Genomic DNA, 20,737 nt, shown 5'->3' with positions numbered 1-20,737 from the left:
CAATTCTACAGAAAAATATTGATATTTTTTTACTTCAAATTAAACCTTAAGAGGGGAAAATAAACTGACTCTCATTCAAACAGAGAAAGCTGATTGAGAGACCACTAAACACTATATAAAAGGCATGTGCAGGTATGTGTGTACGTCTTTAAAAATATGCGGCAAACATTTCATTTATCTGATCTCACCCTTTTCAAATTAAAGGGTTAGCTCATCCAAAAATGTTAATTCTGTCATTAATCACTAGGCCTGTCACGATAACTACTTTTTGCTTTGCCTTTTGTTTTGTATCGTCCCAGAAATAATTGCGGTAAACGATATTATTGTCATTTTAATACCATTTTATGCCACTGAATATATAATCCTAATATAACAGCATAATAATGCAAGTAGGCCTACACACTTTCAAATGACAACCTTTTAATTATTTGGATCATGGAAATTAAGAGTCAAAAATATATTATCCTAAATAAAATTAAAAAAAACTTATGGAGATTTTCCATTTACAGATTTTCCCTGACCATCTTTTCTCAGTAAAGTAAGTTTGTGCACTATTGCTGAAAACACAAACCCTACTTAGCAGTCAGATGTCCGTATGAACAAAGGCACAGATGTCTCAACTTGCCATATCTGCGGCTAAAACTATTTTTCTAGAGGCTTGTTTTTTAAAAGTTGAATTTCTTTTAACTTGAGCACCACATGTGTTATGCATGCGATGCTGCAAAAGAAGTGCGACGGTCAAACATGTCTGTTTACATAGAAAAACAATGGAAAAACAGGAATGAAATTCTCTGTGAAAATGAACTAGACACTCTCATCTGCTGCGTCCCTTGTGAAACGGCCTTAACACTCGCTGTTAGTGTACACCATTTACATTTATATTTGCATCAGAACATGGAATTGCGGCTTTGAAATCGAGTCCATTTGGACTTATTCTTCCAATCTGTCTGTAGTTGTTAGGAAAACACTATAACGCCTCAAATGGCGCCTTTTTTTACCTGTCGATGACCGGTCTGTGTATGAAGGAACTGCCCGAGCATTGATGAAATCTTAAAGCTTTCTGTCCCTCCATTGACAGCTACGCAACTACCACTTTGACACTTCAAAAAATTCATGAAGAGATCATAAAAGTCCAAAATTTTCTGAAGAGACTCGATCTCTGTATATGATGACCCGATTGAATTTAGGCTTTTTTTCACATATAAACATTCATTAACTCACACATCAGTTGTGATAAACGGAAGCTGAAGCATACTCGCTTGACGTGTGAGAACCAGTGAGGTTCATTCTCGTGTTACACAGCACGTTTGAGCTTCCGCAAGAGGTTTGTTCTCGTGCGTCAAACAGGTTCGGTTGAGCTTCTGTTTGTTTCACTGATCAATGTTTATATGTGAATAAAAACCTAAATTAAATCTGTTCATCATATAAAGCGATTGTGTCTCTTCAGAAAATTTGGACTAAACCGCTCAATTCATATAGATTAGTTTTACAATCTCTTTATGAACTTTTTGAAGCGACAAAGTGTTGCATATTGTCAATGAAGGGACAGAAAATTCTCAGATTTCATCCAAAAGATCTTCATTTGTGTTCCGAAGATGAACGAAAGTCTTACAGGTTTGGAATGACATGGGGGTGAGTAAATGATGACAGAATTAAAAATTTTGTGTGAACTATCCCTTTAATTCGACATCCCTGGCTTCTAATACATTTTTTTGCACTAAAATTTAAAAGTAATTACAATATCTCAATGTGTGTAGGATCTCACCATTGTGACCGTGCGGTGGGCAGACACAGGCTTGTTCTCCACACGGTCGATGTTTTGCACGAAGTTGAGGTCTGACTGCCTCTGTGGAGCTCTTTGGAAATGGGATTCTAGAAACACTGCAGGCATCAGCTTGGCCAACCGACCACGGGACTGAGTCTGAAGCAATTCCCCATGAAATCTCAAAGCCTTTCCCTGGCTGAGGACACCCGTGTGCTGATGCACGAGGCCAGTCAATCCATTAGCTATGCGTCGATGCGGTCTCTGATAAACTTCATCGTCCTCAGAGATGCCCCCTGAAACAAGAGTTTCACGTCACAGCTGTTACTATATAGCCTAATGACTGGAATACTGTATTAAACCAATTTCAATCCAGGGCCACAACAGTACATTTTATAATATATATATATATATATATATTTGCATATTGAATAAAACTTTTGTTGTCTTGTTTTGTAAATATGCACATTAAAACACAAGTGAATAACTTCAATAACTCAACATTGTAATGAAATCTGACTGACCGGATGTAAGAATGTAAAAAAGAGTGTAAGAATGTAAAATATCTAGTGATCATGCGTAAAGGAAACAATTTTGATGTCCGATACAAATGAAACTTGGACCACTTGGAGCCAAGAAAACCTGTGAATCCAATTCAAATAAATGGCATTCACTCTTAAAAATTAAGGTTCTTTATTGGTTCTCTATGGTTCCATGAAGAACTTTTAATATCCATTATAAATATCTTTAAGAGTGTTGATGAACCCAAAGATGACAATAAATGCATTTTATTTATTTATTTTTCCTTTTGGGATAATTCACTCCAAAATGTAATGTTTTTAATCATTTACTAATCACCATGTCCTTCCAAACTATCTATCTATCTATCTATCTATCTATCTATAAGAAAGAAAACTCAGCACTCAAGTCAGCCTTAATAAATAATTATTGCAAATTATCAAGAATATAATATATTGTACATCAAAATAAATATTGTATGAGCATGACACAGGCGCAAGACAATGGCTACAGTAAAAATAATACTAATAATAATAATAATAATGAATATCTGCGTTATCTGCTACTGTACCTGATCTGCGCTTCAGAAATGACTGTGCATAGGTGATATTCTTATTCATTTTAGCACATTGATTAGATAAACATTTCCCTGTCTAATATAGGTTCGCATAATTTCACTATTTCCATGACATGAAATTGGTTTTATTTACTCCTTCTAGCCTTCAAATAATCCAACTGCCCATATATTATTAAAAACCCACCATATGCATTTGCCAAATAAACGCCGAATTCACTCTTACAGTAGCAAATGAGGAAATTATTACAGCAAGAATTAAAACAAACATCGATATCGATATTGTTTTTAGCCTCACCTGTGACGTGAAATCCCATCAATAAAGAAATAACGACTAATGCCGCGTTGACGAACATGATTCTTCTCGTTTTATTAAAAATACATTATGCCTTTATGAATGTCAGTCGAGGCTGCAGTGTCTCTATGTTGAGACACTGAAACGATGGTTGTTTAATACAAAAATTCCGCTTCTTCTGTGTTCACACACCCTGATGTGTCTCTCTAGCGCTGAGAGGATTCATTTAGCGAGTCGATTCGGTTGATCAATTCCTTTTATAGAACCGATTCAGGCTATGTTACGTCTGGTCCATACCAAATCAAAAATAGTCATTTAAATAGTTATCTTTTAAACCTGTTGTTTATTTTAGTCAAATACAACTGTAGTAAAACGAGAATAGCATACATTTCTATAGCTCGTGGAAAGATTTTTTTTTTTTTCTGTGATGAATTAACCATTCATAATAATGTTTGCAGCTGTCTTCACCATTTACTTCTGTTTATTAAGTTTAATGCTTCGTTGTTTAGAATTCAAGTACCCAATCACCTCACAAACTAGTCCAGTGATTCAAAAACGCTCTGCGATTCGGTTCTAAAGAATCTTAAGAACCCGTTCAAGGGAATGATTGATTCATTTGTGAATTGTTATTTCTCAAAAGAGACTATATAAGGAACTCCCGCACACTGTCTTAACTTGCAATTTAGATTATTTTTTTATTAATGCACAACGTTTCGGTCACACGACCTTCATCAAAAGAGAAAATGAGTAGGAGAAAAACATGAGATGAAAAAAATTAACAAACTTTATTTGCCAACATACATTTTCTACTAATGAATAAATACATCTGCAGATTCTGCACATCTCGAAACCGATAGCACACGTACCCCACGAAGTTGTCTATTTGATCTTTACATCTGGAAGACAAATTTTTTAGACTGTTTGCTCATCTGCAATACGTCAATAGGACGTTTCCTGTCAGATGTCAAATAGACATTTAGAAAATGTCTTTTAAGATGTTTATGATTTAGGCTATGTAAGACTGACATCTTAAAGACGTCTATCAGATGTTAGTAAACAGCAGATGCTTTCCAGATGAAGTGATCTTTAACAGACATCTTGCAGACGTACATGTGCTATCTTATATCATAATAATAATTGATTTGATCATTGCAGCCATTAAGAAGACCAGGCAACTCGAATGTTGTTTGCTCAGTCAAGTCAAAAAGACTTAAATCTATCAGAAGTTTAATCCCAAGGCACAGGAGAGAGAGAGAGAGAGAGAGAGAGAGAGAGAGAGAGAGAGAGAGAGAGAGAGAGAACTTAAAAGCGAGGTAAATATTAAAGCAGTCTTGCATGAAATGTAGTCTTTGATTCTCAGTCAGCATCACTTGGTTCTTTGTGCAAAAGCTTCTTTTATAGACCAGACTTGATCAAGAAAGGGCTGTCAGACAAAGTCACATGATGGCCTTCTTCATTCAGAACTCAAGCTAGCATTCATAAAAACCAGGACCTTGACTGCAATGCAATGTTTTTGCTTAGTGACTCCTTAAAGAACATGTATTTTCTAGTATGTTCCTTCTACAACGATGATGCTCATCCTGAAGCACAACTCATCGTCATCTTCAACAACCTCATAAACACCCCACAAATCCTCCATTTCTTACTCATGAGCTCTTAAGAGGAGATCATGTTGGATGATTTTCTTCTTAAACAATTCAGATCTGCCAAAGTCAGTCTGCTGTGTCGTCTTGTGGCAAACATGTACTGTAGCTCTCTGCTGTTGCCATGGCAATCTGATGTCTGACATTCACCATGCAGCAAAACGCATCCCTGCCAAAATGCATCGCCCAAAATAGATCTGATGTATTTTATGCGATTAGTTGGAGGGTAACTGCCCTCCTGGAGTTTTGAATATCCATCTTGGATCTGTAATTTCTAAGACCATAACAATCAGACCTAATACAAAGACCATAAGAAGCAGCTTATCTGTAAAGACATTTGACAAATTATTTAATCATGTTTAAATTCATTTTAATTAGATTTTTTTTTAAAAGTAGTCTAATTGCCAAAAAAAAAAAAACGAATGTAAAAAGTTGTATTTTAGAAGGTTAGCCTAAACTAATCTGTTTAAATAGTTTCCTCATTGACACATTCCCATAAAGATCTTTCATTTTGATTAATATTTTGATACATTTCATACTAAACAATAAAACACAACCAATAACCTACATGATAGTTTACTTTTGACAGTAGATCAATTTATAAGAATACAAGCCATTTATTGGACTTTTTTTTATTATTTTACATATTTTTTTTACACGTAATATTACAGTCTATGGTAATATGTCACTGGTGAATTATGGTATCTGCAGCTTTTAAAAGTCATAAGACTTTCTAGCAACTACTGTCAGTTCTGACTATAAAAAAATAATCAGTTGGTAGAATGGAAAGAAAACTTATACAAAATGGGAGGGGATTAATGGCCCAGATGTTGTCTCTGATTGGTCAGATGTTTATAACTATCATAATTTATATCTCTTCTCTTTCCCCCAGTTCAAGGTTTAAGCCTATAGTCCCAGACTAAAATACATGTTTGAGATGTTTTAACTGAAAGCAACTTGCACTGACACAGATCTTAAAATATGTCAGTGCCATTGTTTTGTCTCAAGATGCACACCAGTAATGTTTTTTTTTTTTTTCTAAAGCACATTTATAAAAGCTAGTTAAATGCCATAATTAAACTAAGGCTTAATCCTGGCTTAATCTAACCCCTGTCTGTGAAACCAGGCTTTATTTTTTTTATTTAAAGGGATAGTTCACCCAAAAATGAAAATTCTGTCATAATTTACTCATCATCATGTCTTTCCAAACCCATAAGAATTTCGTTAATCTTCAGAACACAAATTAAGATCTTTTTGAGGAAATCTGAGAGCTTTCTGTCCCTCCATTGACAATATGCAACTACCACTTTGATGCTTCAAAAAGTTCATAAAGAGATCGGAAAATTAATCCACATGAATTGAGTGGTTTTGTACACATTTTCTGAAGAGACTTTAGATGAGGAACAGATTTAATTTAGGCTTTTATTCACATATAAACAATGATCAACAAACAAACAGAAGCTCAACCGAACATGCTTGACGCTTGACAAACCTCATTGGTTCTTGAAGAAGCTCAAACAACACGAGAATGAACCTAATTGGTTCTCACGTGTCAAACAAATATGCTTGAGCCCCCATTTACCACAACTGGTTTGAGTTGATGAATGTTTACATGTGAATAAAAGCCTAAATTAAATCTGTTCATCATAGCCTATAAAGCAATCGTGCCTCTTCAGAAAATTCGGTTTTACGACATGAGGGTCAATTAATGACAGAATTTTCATTTTTGGGTGAACTATCCCTTTAAGTTCATCGTCGTTATTATTCAGGTGGCGTTCGCGTGATTCGTGTTACTTTTCTCTGCGCTGAACCAAAATTGACGAATCACAGGCGTTTTGAATTACCGTTTGCCTTTAGACAAAAAACATTTTATGGGGATAGTTGAAGCGTGTCAAGTCAAGTCAAGTCAAGTTTATTTATATAGCGCTTTTCACAATACAGATTGTATCAAAGCAGCTTCACAGTATTAAATTAAAATAATGCATCAATGCTTGTTTCTAGTGGAAAACGTCCACGTTTGGTAATGCTGATCAATAGTATTGTTGATTGATTAATTAAATTAAATATCCCCAAATATCCCCAGCGTGTGTATTTATGACCTTAACATTTTTCAAACAACCTATTTAAAATGATTACACATTTTAACAAACTAATGTCTGCACCAGTAAGAAACTAAACAAAACGTCTGAAGCGGCTCAATGCATGATTGTCTCTCAGTCTGAGCCACCGCGCGCCCCCTGCAGGAATACATCGTGTGAGTCTCGAAACCGAGCCGCGGCCCCGTGGATCACCTGACCACCTCTCAGTCACGTCACAGAGCGCCATTAGACTGATGGCAGATCTTCAACAAGAGTGAATCAGTGTTTAACAGTGGAATCAGTGCGAAGACTTCATGCGAAGCGCAGATCGGTGACTCTTTGTGTGCGTTACTGTCATCTGTGGATCTATATGGCTGCTGTGATCGGCTAGTGGGGCTCGAATCAGGCTTTGTTTTTGCGTCCGGGAGAGAGAGAGAGTTTGGGCATGGCGGCGGCTGGAGGGAAGACGTACTCGTTCAAGGTGGTGCTTCTGGGGGAGGGTTGCGTCGGCAAAACATCGCTGGTGCTGCGATACTGCGAGAACAAATTCAACGACAAACACATCACCACCCTTCAGGTGAGCGAGTCTGCTGAACTAACGTTACTCGACGTTATTATATAACGTATGTGAGCCAGCTGTAATATATCTAATATATTGTGTGTTTACTTGTTGTAATACACGATTTGTTAGCTTAAGTTGTTTTGCTCGTCTTTTTTTGTTTTCCCTATAGTAAGTTAGTAGATTATGGGCCTAGATTGTGATAGATTATATAGCACGATAATAATATTATATATGCAGTTCGAATACAAATGGTGTATATAATCATATACTGTGTATAATAACTATATATTTAACATGAGATGTCAAGCAGTGGCCTGTAGTGCCACGCGATAAGCTTTCATTTGTAATCCAAACACCGTTTGACTAGTTCTTGTATAATTATGTTTACTGTTTTTCATGCTACCACTTGAAATGATTGTTCTTTTAAAAAAGCCTTTGGGCATTTAACCCTAACGTTAAATCTTTATGTGGTCACTAATTTATGTCCAAGTTTTTCATCAACTAGCCTACCTGTATATATTCAATTAGAGGAAACTTCTGCTCTTCCTGTTCTTTTTTTTTTTTTTTTTCATAAGAACCAAAACATGTTCAGTTCATTTGTGATTTTTGTGTACACATATTTGGTGGTTATGATGGAAATGAGTAGTGACAGAATTATGACAGAAAGATTAGAACAGATGTTGTGTATTTTCAGTTGTGAAATATTATTGCAGTTTAAAAGAACTGCTTTTTATTTGTAAGTATCTTAAACTGTAATTTATTCCTACGATCAAAGCTGAAATTTCAGCATCATTACTCCAGTCTTCAGTGTCACATGATCCTTCAGAAATCATTCTGTATGATGATTTGATACTCAACTCATTATTATCAATGTTGAAAACCGTTTTAATATTTTTGTGGAAACCCTGATGATACTTTTTTTCAGGATTTTTTGATGAATAGAAAGTCCTAATAAACATGATTTATTTGAAGTAGAATTTTATGTGACAATGAAAAAAAATACTGGCACTTTTGACCAATTGAATGTGTCCTTGTTGAATAAAAGTATGTGTATGTATATGTATATATATGTATATGTATATATATGTGTATATATATATATACCCGTATTTTCCGGACTATAAGTCGCTCCGGAGTATAAGTCGCATCAGTCAAAAAATGCGTCATGAAGGGGAAAAAAACATATATAAGTTGCACTGGACTATAAGTCGCATTTATTTAGAAATTTATTTCACAAAATCCAAGACCAAGAACAGACATTTAATCTGGAAAGGCAAGTTATTCAACTACACAGTAAGACACAGAACAACAGGCTGAGTAGGTATCCGGTGTGTTAACACAACACATTAACAGTTATTCAGCTACACAATAGCATAAAGAACATATACCTGGGAGGCTGAATAGGCTAAATTAACATAAGCCAGTGAGTCCAACAAGCAAGTTACCAGTAAACAAGTTCACCAAGCACCCGCAATCTCATTCCACATCACTGAATCCATTGCATTTTCTTCATCCTTGGTGTCGCTTCTGAACAACTCTGCCGTAGAGCGCCCTCTCGTGGCTGTAGACGGTAATGTTTTCATCTCAGTCTGAATTAATTTTGATATATAAGTCGCACCTGACTATAAGTCGCAGGACCAGCCAAACTATGAAAAAAAGTGTGACTTATAGTCCGGAAAATACGGTATATATATATATATATATATATGAAGAAGACCTCTGATGCAAAAGCCTCTAAAAGCCACCTCTGTCAAAAATTAGATAATAATATTTTGTGAATGCTCTCCGCACATACATTCATCAAATACTTTCACTTCAAACTCACTAAATCCCAGCCTCAGCCCATTCAGAAATGGCGGTAGCCTACTTGGGTAGAAACCTATACATAGGAGCCTTTTTTATACCTTAGTAGTCAAAACCAGTCCATACACCAGTCAAGAGTCTAAATAATTATTATACTTTTATTATTATACAAGATTACTATTTTCCACATTTTAGGATATAAATAAATAAATAATAAAATCACCAAAGTTATGAAATAACATAAAGCAAAGTATGTATTGATTATATAGCCTATTAGATTTTTCAATACTGTCACCCTTTGTCCTAATAACAGTTAACATGTCTTTTATCAGTTATCAAAGGGTGTGTATATCTTATGCCTTATGTAACTAGATCTATGTATATTTACAGGGTTAGTTCACTCAAAAACATGTTCATCATTTAACCACTCTCATGTTGTTCCAAACCTGTATGACTTTCTTCTTTTTTTTTCTGTGGAAAAATTTTTTATTTTTATGTTTTATTTTACAATGGTAACTAAAACTGCTTGGTTACCATAATTCTTTAAAACTCAACATTAAATATAATGAAAGGCCATCAAAGATTTTTATCTCTTGTGGCTGAGTTTAGAATGAGGATGGAATTGTAATAATTCATCCATGTTACTGTGTAACAAATAATGCATACAGGGAAGTCTGCTCTGGCCTTTATGTAACACTGTGAAACCTGCTACATGTTGTCAATAATCTATTATAATGATTGTATGGATTATAATCATTCCTCTTTGACCAAGCTTTTTTTCTTCTTCAGCCGAACCCCTTAGACGTAAAAAAAAAAAAATCTTACTAGCCCTGAGTGAGAATTTAAGTTAATATTTCATTAACTTAAATGTTTAATTTCATAATTGTTGTTGCTCATCACAGTTGGTACAGGCGTCAGAACCGTGTCTCCTTGTGTGTGTGTATGAGGGATTCCTGCCGCTGTTTTGACTCCTTTACGTTTTATAAGCTCTTCACGAGTTATCAGCTGGTCAAAATACCATCAGATGTCGGCTACGCACACACAACGAGCGCATTTATCCCAGCAGACAGCATTGTTTTGGACGTTCGATAAGTTTCGTCTCAAAATAGGCAATACGTCATCAAAGCCGACTACTCAGGTTGTGAACATATCCCTATGCCTTTATGTTCGGTGTTAAAAATGCCAAATTGAATGCTAAGCAGACCAGGACTAAATGTTTTTTTTTTTGTTCCGGACCAAACTAGCCAATCAGACCGAACTAAGTGTGAACACCCTTAGAGGCCTCTGTCCGGTAGTTTTGTGCGCACCAGGGTTTGGATGGCAGCGTTTGTAACGGCCACCTAGTGTTAAGTAGTGTTCATGACATGAATGTGGATGTGCCTTTAAGATAACTTCTTCTATGGCGTACGTTATTGTATGCGTGCTGTTTTTATGTGAGCGCGCACGCACAGTGAGAGTGATATTGCTCGCGCAAAGAGGAAGATGACCGCTCTACTGCTGACCGTTGTTTTATTATAATGTGTTTACTTCCACTTTGATTTGTAGCGTGTTTCAGAGTGTTTTCTTTTCCCTTTTAACATTCGCTCTTTGACATGTATGTGAAGAGTGTGCTTAACTGAGAGGAAACATCTATAAAAGTCTCGTGGAACTACCAGTTCGTTTGCACTGTCTTGTATTCTTCATCTGGGCAGACTTCAAACTCTCTGACAGACGTTACACGTTCAGACATGTTCAAATGAACCGCATTAACAGAGCAATCGCACCAGGGTTCGTTTTAATCAAACCAAACATGCCAAGTGTGAACACACCCTTAATCAGGCATTCTTGAACATTAGGTGTCTGAACTACTATGTTTAAAAGTCTTCCAATTACTGTAGAAGTTAGTGGCATTTCAAGTGAAATTCATAAGTTTGAAATGAAATTAAATTAAATGAGGCATTCATACAGGGCTTTCCTTTGTGTACAACCAAAGTGCTTTACAATCATGTCAGTGGGTCTCCCCTCAGACCACCACCATTGTGCATCTACTTGGATGATGCAACGGCAGCCACAGTACAACAACACCAGTGCGCTCACCACACACCAGCTATATATAGAGAGAGAGCGTGATAGAGCCATTCAAAGCTTGGGGATTATTATTAGGAGGCCATGACTGATAAAGGCCAATGGATGGAATTTTACCAGGACACCGGAGTTACACCCCTACCCCTACCAGAGAAGTGCCGTGAGATTTTTAACGACCACAGAGAGTCAGGACCTCGGTTTAACATCTCATCCGAAGGACGGTGCTTTTTGACAGTATAGTGTCCCCTTCACTATCCTGGGGCATTAGGACCCACACAGACCACAGGGTGACCGGCCTCACTAACACTTTTTTCCCAGGAGGTCTCCCATCCAGGTACTGACCAGGCTCAGTCCTGCTTAGCTTCAGTGGGAAACCAGTCCTGGCCTACAGGGTGATATGACTGCTGGCATGTTTAAATGTAAATAGACTTGAATCTTCTGAATTAATACAAAAATGATGCATGTATGCCTTTGTTTGCAGGCATCGTTCCTTACAAAGAAGCTCAACATCACAGGAAAGAGAGTCAATCTGGCTATATGGGTGAGTCGCACACATTCCTCACTGTGGTTGTAGCATTTGTGTAGCAGTTGATCTTAAATAAAAAGATTAAGCAAAGTCTTGTTTTGGAATGAAGGTAGTGATCCATAGTCTGTGAGAATGAACAGCTCGTACTCAATAGTTGGTGAGATGCAGTCTTAAAGTAGCGTTCACAAACCATTATTTATCCAATGAGGAAAATGTAGGTTTTTTTTCTAGATATTATTTTGATTTTGTGCTGATAAAAGTGGGCGTTACCAGAATGGAGCCCAGTGATTCGAGGGGATGTCAGCTGTAACGGGAAGATGTTTCAGAAGCGTAGCATGTTTGTTGAAATATATTTTGCGTTCTGATGAAAGATGACTTTCTTCGCAATAACACCAGAAATGTGTTCAAAATGTAAATGGAGTTTGACTTTGAATTGTTTCTTGACTTCATGAGCCAAACACAATAACTCTCATCTCTTCAGAGTCAGGTTTGCGCTTTACTTCCAAGTTTCTGACAAATATTTTCCAGTCAGTTGCGTATCGAACACAAGATGCCTGCATGAGCATTGCAAAAAGTAGTTAAAATGCATAATTCTGTCATGAAACTCTTCACAGTAGCTAATTGGTTCTTCTAAGTGGACAACCATTTGGTTTCTGTTCTTGAATATGTTTACTTTTGTCTCAGGATACGGCTGGTCAGGAGCGTTTTCATGCCCTTGGACCAATCTACTACAGAGATTCCAACGGCGCCATATTGGTGTACGACGTCACGGATGAGGACTCGTTTCAGAAGGTGAATGCTTACATTAAATGATCAGAATCTAATGAGGTGTGACGATACACGAGAATGAGGCGAGACGATATTTTAACACTATTTTAAGAAATCTTCAATGTCAAAATATGTGACTGAAAGTCACAAAATGCAAAACAATGCAGTGCATTTTGAAATGTTTTCACTAATCTAGGGCTCTCACGATTATTTTGTCATTCGAATAAACGGTCGATTATTTTGATTGAGTAATCGGATAATATTTTTTGTGGTAATAAAAATAGACCTAAGTGAACAATAGCCTTTAAAAGGATTTAAAATACATATAAAATAACGAGGCAATAATAATGTTAGTCCGAATGTAACGGACCTCCACGAAGGTCTACCTTCTGAGTATGACATAATGCAAGCACTGTAAAATGTTTTTGCAACAAACTCAACTCCTTCATGCTAAAATAGCGAGACCGGTTTCACCTCGATGAGAAATATCATCACGTTTTAATATTGCAAAATCTCGTAGCACTCTTGTCACACCCCTAGAACATAATAATGACTGAAAGCCAATGATTAATGTATTGAATCAATTCTCAAGTTTTTTACTATTCTTCAAGACACAGTATTTTACTGGGTGATATTATATTATTGGGTTCTAGTTTGTAGATTAATATGGTAAATGGGGTTTTTAATGATTTGTTCTTGCTGTAACCTAACTCTTGTTTTCTTGATAGGTGAAGAATTGGGTAAAAGAATTGAGGAAAATGTTGGGGAATGAGATCTGTTTATGTATAGTAGGTGAGTAACATTGGGGTGATTTTGTTGGGAAATCTGGCAAATGGGTTTAAAGATGTTACAGGGTTCCCTAGTCATGGAAGATATGAGAGAATTTTAAAATGGTGATTGCCTGGGAAACTAGAAATGGATAAAATCTTAAGATCATGGGAATATCCAATTTTTCCAGTTGTGCTCAGCTCTAAACCATATCATCAGCTATTTTTATCACTCTCTGTGAGCACAAACTCAAAAATGATTTACTCGAAATCCTTAAACTGGAGATGTCATGGGAATTCTTTGGTCTTAAAGAGTGGGAGCGATGGTGGTAAATGTGTTATTATTGATAGTAGAAAAGCATTATCTTATTAGACTGAATATTAAATAAAGATGCAATGAATGGTTATGTCTGAAACTTTCCATAATCACGACTTTATATGCATTATACAATTTTGATGTAATATTTGTTATTTGATGTGAACATATATTGTGATGTATTGATTTTTACTTGAATTGTATCTTTCTTTTTTTAGGCAATAAAATTGACCTGGACAAAGAGCGACATGTTTCAGTGGAGGAAGCAGAGGGGTATGTACATCTCTCATGTCTATAATGTGTTTTTACTGCAGATAATGTGTTTTTTATTGAATCAGGATGTTTTTAGTATGCCTTGTGGATATAAGATTATGTGAAGGAAACCTTGGATGCGAGAGACAGAAGTCAGTCTGTCTATCAACTTTAAAAAATGTTCTATAGCTTTATTTTTATTTCAATCTAAACTTCAATTTGGCTCTAAATTTCAGCTATCAGCAGTGTTGGTTAATAAGTTATCGGATTTGGCTTGTAAATGGCTGTATGCTTCAAAGTGCCTGAAACACTGTCATCATATAAAGCATTATATGAAGTCTTTATGCCTAAAGACATATTAATATATTTTGGTTTTGTATATGTTACAAAAGTACACATACAGTTTTATATAGTCATAGTCTATAGTAATATCTCTTAGATTAACATTGTATAATACACTATTTGAGTGAGGATGTATGACGTTCACATGCACTAAAAGACTGGTCACATGATTAAGACAGTCACATGAGAAGATGAGTCTACACAAGATGTACTGAATGTGAAGGGAATGGAGCAGTAAATTGTGCTCTTCTGTGTTACTTTTCAAAAAATGTCAACGTTTTATTCAGCGGAACAAAGTTTACCTTAGAAATGTGGGAATATCTTTTCTTAAACTGCTCTTATCCCAAACCTTCATTCTCAATCAGTGTTTTTGTCCTGTTTTCCAGTAAAAAGATCTAAACATCCTTAAAACAAGATGCATTTATTTGAGAAGCAAATTTCACTGATATCTGTCAGTATTAGGGACATTTTATTCATAATATCACGAAATGAAATGCTTACAGCTAGGGCTGCACTATATATATATATATATATATATATATATATATATATATATATATATATAAAATGCACTTATTGTATAATAATAACTTTCAATGTAATAAAGGTTCTGGCAGTCATGATCCGAATCCAAAACAATTCTTGATCTACTTTTTTTTTCTTATTAATTAATCTTATTAATAAATCTTAAAATATTTTTTTATTTAATTACATATGTAATTATTAGTACTTTTTAAAATAATTACGTATTTTAAAAAAACACAAAAGCTAGTAATAAAATTTTTTACAAGCAATAAACAAAGAGTGCTTTCAGTATTTAAGAGCATCTAAATCCATTTTCCATTCAAGAGCAGTGAGTGATTTTTCTCTTTTTCAGCTTTACTGTTGTTTGATTTACTGATGACATCATAGACAGCGGGAGATCTAATAAGCTGCGTTCACTTTATGAAAGATTGCTTTACGGAAGGTTCAAGTGGTGTGTGTGTGTGTGAGAGGAACTGGAAGCAAGCAGAATACGGGTGTATCTGAAGCGTATGCAGCGTCATCGCACATCTGCTGTTAAAATCTAAGCTCAGAATCAATTCTGTATTTCCCAGAATCGATTCCAGAATCGTTGAAGAGAGAATTGCGATGCATTGATTTTTTTTTTTTTTTTCTCCTACCCCTAATTAATTCCAATAATGTTACATTTACACTTTTTATTGTAGACGAGTTGTATAATTGTTTATTCAACAACCACAATCACAAACAATATGATTCTTCGAGGATGTATGACACTTTAATTTGAGCAGAATTTCACAATGGACATCAGTAAACTCCAACATGCATATTTGTCAGTGTTGTCAGATCATCAGCGCTTTTTTGCATCCCAGAGAGAGCGCATTGGTTGCCAAATTGACAAGATTAAGTAAAACACTCAGCGGAAATCTTATCCTTTTAAGATAAAAGCTTCATTTAGGGGATTTAAGCTTTTGGCATCTGGAAACTCCTAAGCAAGATAGTGGAGGTGTATTACTGGTGCAAGATAACGTAAATGTAGAAAAAAAAAAGGTTTTAGGACAAATAAACAGCAGGCCAATATCACAACGATTTTTTCTTTTTACATTATAATTATCATGATTAAAATACGATTAACCATGTAGGCCTACTTCCAGCGCCTTTACGTGCTTTCTGAGAAATTATTATTTTGTTAATTTTTTTTTGTCCTTTTCCAGATATGCAGAGTCAGTGGGTGCAAAACACTATCACACATCAGCCAAATTAAACAAAGGCATTGAGGAGCTGTTTCTGGACCTGTGTAAACGTATGTTACTTTTAGATGCTGTGTATTCTGTCAGTCTGTCTGTTTCCCATAACAGGGCCTGAATTATATTTCAGAAGGAGGGGGTGGGGATGGAGGTGTTTGAGTTTAATTTGAGGTGAAGCAGAATTGTCATCTCACCTAAATGTTTGATCACTCAATGTTTTTGTGTTTTTACAATTGATGCAATTATATGCTGAATCATATTGTTAGGAAGATACCTTTGTTTTCAAACTTAAAATCTATTTACTTTTAAGATGACCTTTTTCGAAGTCTTGATTTAGTTTTTTTGGGTGTACTAGGATAGGTTTTCATGCTTTAATGAAAAAAACAAAAAAAACAAACACACATTATTTTTCAAATATTTGACGTTGTTGCAGCACCTCTCTTCCCAGTCTGTCAGTAACGCTCTGTTTAGTTTTGATCTCTATTAAGCTCCTCCTTCTGAAAAGCACAGTGTGCTCTGATTGGTCTGCTGGATCAGTGTGTGGTGATTGGTCAAACACTTCAAGTGTGTTTTGGAAATGTCACGCCCATTCCATAACTGCGAGTTTCAACACACTATTAACAGAACTCTGACAGACCTTGTCCCTTTTTTTAGCTTATGCCTTGGGCAGGAATTATTTAAATGAGGAATATTGAGACGTGTTCGTTCCTGGAAGACTGCAATCGAGGCGTTTCAGGGAACAGTTCTTACTAATAAAGAGAGTAACTCCCTTTGGAGTCCATCAACCTTTTTCATGCTAAAACACCAACATTAAACACTAAAGTGGAAAATGTAAAAAAGCATAATAGGACCTCTTTAACTAAAAATTAAACAAAAATTAAGTGCAGTCAGTTTAGACTTTGTAATGTTCACCAAGCATAGAGCTTGGCGGAATGACCAAAAATATGTATCACGGTATTATGTATCACTTTTTCTTTTCATGACTAGACCTTTATTTAAGTTTATAGTGGCTTATTTTAACATTGTAGTGTCAAAAACAAATTTACTTTCATAAATTAGCGGTGATTAAATTTATAAAACTAACAATTTAGTTAACCCTTTAAAATCGAATCAAATGAAAATGTAATAATTCCTCGAATTTTTTGGAAAGTTTACTTAAAATTAAGTTTATGTTTTAAGTTTAAACGTGTATGAAAACTTGTGTGATGTTCGTTAAAAATAATTCTGAAAGTGGACCATGTTTTTTTGTTCACGGTGTTAATGTTTTACACACTTCAGATGCATGTTGTGCAACCAGGTGATCGTCTGTCAAATTAAAGAAATCATCTTCTGTCAGTGCGCGTCCTATGTAAATTTGATGCATCGTGAACCCTGGGGCTCAACTCTTCATTAGACGACACATTACTTAGTTCTCTTCGGTTCTTGATTAGACTATAGATATAGGAATTATTGTGAAGCTTGGCACTGTGTTCTTTTACACTCCAGCAGCTCATGATCCAGCATTTTCATTACCCTTCAAATTGTGCAAATTACAAATTGAAAATACGCCCAATGGAAACACGTCAATTTCGCAAAAACTCCCATATACTGCAAAAAAAGTTTTTACGCTCGCATGAGGTGGTTTTTCAGGCAATTCGAAAAAGGAATATTTTGCAAAACTGATAATGGAAAGAGTTTTTCCACATTTACAGGCCATCTGGCGTACGTAAAAGTCGATAATTTTACTGAATACTGGATTCTAAAGGACAAGGAAAAGACCTTGAAGCAGACAGGAGAGAGAAACGCCTCATATGTGGTGCTCTCAAGTATAAGGGGCTTTCCTTGCCATGAATTCTTAGATAACACACACCTACATCATCTTCTATTACAAATAATGGCTAGTGCGTTAGCTGCGATATACGTAAACCTACGAACATCCGTTGCCATGATTTTTGGAACGAGAGGAAAAAATTCAGTTTTAGTCGCCGTCATTTCGCAATAGTTTTTTATCGACATTCATAAAATATTGCAAAAGTTTTGCACAAATCTGTAATCTGTAACACGGCTATTGTCTCAGAACGGCTTTGTTCAAATTAAATGCTGCTCCACACGAACTTCAAACTCTTGAGTTTGAGTTGGTTATAACGTGGATTTTGGAATTCAACATGCGCCAAAAATCTTCCCAAACCTTAATGAGAAATGCTTCTAAACCGACTGTTGCCAACAATGATTATTATTATAATTATTTTTACCCTAGTCATTCATACACACATTTTTTTTGGCAAAAAAAAAAAAAAAAGGTTTGTAGGACTACTATTTGACCAATAAAATAAAATAATAATTAGTTTGCTACCTTTTTTTTTTATATTGCAATTGCGGTTTTATCAGAAAAAAAGGGATAATCTGCCCAAAAATGAACTCAACTTTATGCTTTACCAGATGTATATGACAAGACTTAGTATACATTTATAGATGTATATTATACCCCTTCCATACAACCTCAGTGGATGAATCGATGTCTTCTGAAGCAAAACGATTGGTGTGTGTAAGAAAAATACGAACTTTTTTTACTATAAACAATCATTCACAACGTCCTCTGTGCTTCCATGTTACTTTTCACGCAAACTTCAACACTCTACAACGTCTTCAAACTTTTTCACTCTTTAAAACATGAAGACATTGAGTCATCCACTTGCAATATATTTATTTGTCTATTTTATAGATTACTACTTATCTGTCTTTAATTTGTGACGTTTTCGCCGGCATCTGTAGGGATGATGGAGACGGCTCAGGCGGAGGAGAGGTCAAGGGGGAACGGCGCGAGTCACACAAGCACAGCCCGGAGAGGCGTACAGATCGTTGATGACGAGCCGCAGACTGCCATACCCGCCGGAGGCTGTTGTACATCCGCCTAAACACACTTACACACTTTTACCATACCTGGGACTGATAACGGCCTCTCTCGCCCTCCTCTGTGTAAGAACTGCCACTTCCCACAGCTACACTTATCTGCGACCGCTCTACAGCTCTGTCAAGTCATTGCTTTAACAGTTTATTCCTTATTGAAATGGTTGATTTATAACTCCACCCTTTTGCTGGCAGACTTAAGGGGGGAAAAGATGCGAGACTGACCTGTTCTGATGATTCACTTACGCAAGTTATTACAAATAGGTAGCAAACTATAACAATGCCCAATCTTATGAAACACATGCACTGATACATTTCCCTAACAATCTGATGTTGGCTCTTCTTTTTTTTTTCTTTTGGCAAGGTGTTGTGCATGTAGAATCTTTAAAATCCTTGTTAGATTTTACGTCTAAGAAAAAAAAGAAAAGATATTCTTTATTATTTAATAACTTATTTACAATTTCATCAAACATCTACATGTCCAAAGACCTTTGTACTTCTTGTCATTCTTATACGGTCTCATCCTCCTGTCTTTCATATCTTCTGTATCTTTCTTAAAAATGCAACATTAAAGTCCATCTAGAACATTTAAACTCCTTGTAGATTTTGTCTTTTCTCTTCAACTTGCCTATTTACTTAATTTAAAATGGGGAAAAAAAAAATTGTTTGCTTGCTAAATTCTTTATAGAGAAAACTATCCAATACTGTGTACTTTACTTTTTCAAGCTATCAAATGCAGTCAGAAAAGTGTACAGATATTCGATATTATTGTATGAATGTAAAATGAATAACGGCTGTGGTAACTTTTTTTTTAAATTTGTTTTTAATTGTTGCTTTTACTATGTTAATTTTTTTTTTTTTTCAAGATCTGAACATTTGGACAGTTTTTGGAACTACTAATAGTTTCCACAATCACATCACCTGTAAACACTGAGGTGCAGCTGTGAGCCTTCTGTGCCTTTAAATAAAAGTGTCTAGATTGACCCACCTATTGTCTCCTAGCATATATTATTAGTAAAACTTGTTTACTTAATTTTGAGGAGGTCTGCAAATGATGTTTAGTTTTACAATTGCGTGATGAAATGTTGGTTAAGCGTTGTAGCTGTGTTTCTATGACTGGTGGAAGACCACTAGAGGGCATAAATGAGTGGAATGCCTTCATGTCCTTCTGCTTGTTAAGAACCCTAAATAGTAGCTTTCGCCTTGTGACCTTAATGATGTGTCTCAATAAATGCCTGCATACAAATCAACAATCAACTTTCTTAGAAGTCTTTTCATTGACCTGAGTGACTGGAGACTGGCGGTCTTCAGCCAGTCAGAGAACCACGGTTATATGCGTCACCAATATATTCTGTTTCCTTGGCTTCTGACCGCCAGAGAGCGTGACTGAGTGGAAGATGAATAACAAATCTTTCACGAGGGTCTGCGATGTGCATCACCCATATATTTATCACTAAAGGGCCATTCTGAACCTGCACAGAATTAGTACCCCACCAATCATTCAAGACATGCATAAACAATTTATTGAACAAAAGCATACACAAGGTTATGGGTAAAGTAATTATTACCAGAGCTTCTCAGTGATTTTAGTGTTGAATGTGCCATCTCAGTAATCATTATGGACAATGTCAGTAAAGATTACGTCGACTTTTACCTTCTGTAAAAAGGTCCTGAAAAATTACCTCTGGTAATACTAATCCTGTGCGAATAGACCCGCTGTAAACATGTACGTAAATATTCTGTCATTTCCTGTTTAAAAGTAGTTTTCCACGGTTTTTCAAGTATGGAGGCGCTTGAAAAAGCATTCAGTTGCGTTCTAGGCGCTGGGACAA

At 35.7% G+C, this 20,737-nt stretch overlaps 2 protein-coding genes across 3 annotated transcripts in view; one reads left to right on the top strand and one right to left on the bottom strand.

Annotated features, from left to right (window-relative positions):
• The window catches only part of ptprr (protein tyrosine phosphatase receptor type R), a 33,255-nt gene extending 29,954 nt beyond the window's left edge, over nt 1–3,301 (bottom strand). The window contains exons 1-2 of one of the 2 annotated variants that reach the window (XM_084112564.1): nt 3,154–3,301; nt 1,766–2,058 (exon numbers count right to left, since the gene is read on the bottom strand). In XM_084112564.1, coding sequence (XP_083968690.1) covers nt 1,766–2,058; nt 3,154–3,211 — 351 coding nt within the window. In that variant the 5' untranslated portion in view covers nt 3,212–3,301. Of the gene's footprint in view, nt 1–998; nt 1,056–1,765; nt 2,059–3,153 lie in introns of those variants that run through there. The other variant, XM_084112565.1, reaches the window with a different exon arrangement.
• A 3,781-nt stretch (nt 3,302–7,082) lies between these two features.
• On the top strand, nt 7,083–19,894 carry rab21 (RAB21, member RAS oncogene family). The gene is made up of 7 exons (XM_084111482.1): nt 7,083–7,448; nt 11,782–11,841; nt 12,511–12,618; nt 13,323–13,386; nt 13,896–13,950; nt 15,987–16,075; nt 18,771–19,894. The coding sequence occupies exons 1-7, from the start codon at nt 7,317–7,319 to the stop codon at nt 18,911–18,913; spliced, it is 651 nt and encodes a 216-aa protein (XP_083967608.1). The 5' UTR covers nt 7,083–7,316; the 3' UTR covers nt 18,914–19,894.
• Nucleotides 19,895–20,737: the final 843 nt, after the last annotated feature.

The sequence above is a fragment of the Abramis brama genome (genome assembly GCF_963993115.1).
Source record: "Abramis brama genome assembly, chromosome: 4".
Classification (NCBI taxonomy): domain Eukaryota; kingdom Metazoa; phylum Chordata; class Actinopteri; order Cypriniformes; family Leuciscidae; genus Abramis; species Abramis brama.
Note: the sequence above shows the minus strand (reverse complement) of the source record. Positions and strands in the feature narration are given on the sequence as shown.

Bases quoted from the DNA above. Each gene is read 5' to 3' on its own strand.
- rab21 (XM_084111482.1), top strand. From the start codon at position 7,317: ATGGCGGCGGCTGGAGGGAAGACGTACTCGTTCAAGGTGGTGCTTCTG. The intron at 13,387-13,895 runs GTGAGTAACATT...TTCTTTTTTTAG, and splicing joins GATCTGTTTATGTATAGTAG to GCAATAAAATTGACCTGGAC. The intron at 16,076-18,770 runs GTATGTTACTTT...CGGCATCTGTAG, and splicing joins GTTTCTGGACCTGTGTAAAC to GGATGATGGAGACGGCTCAG.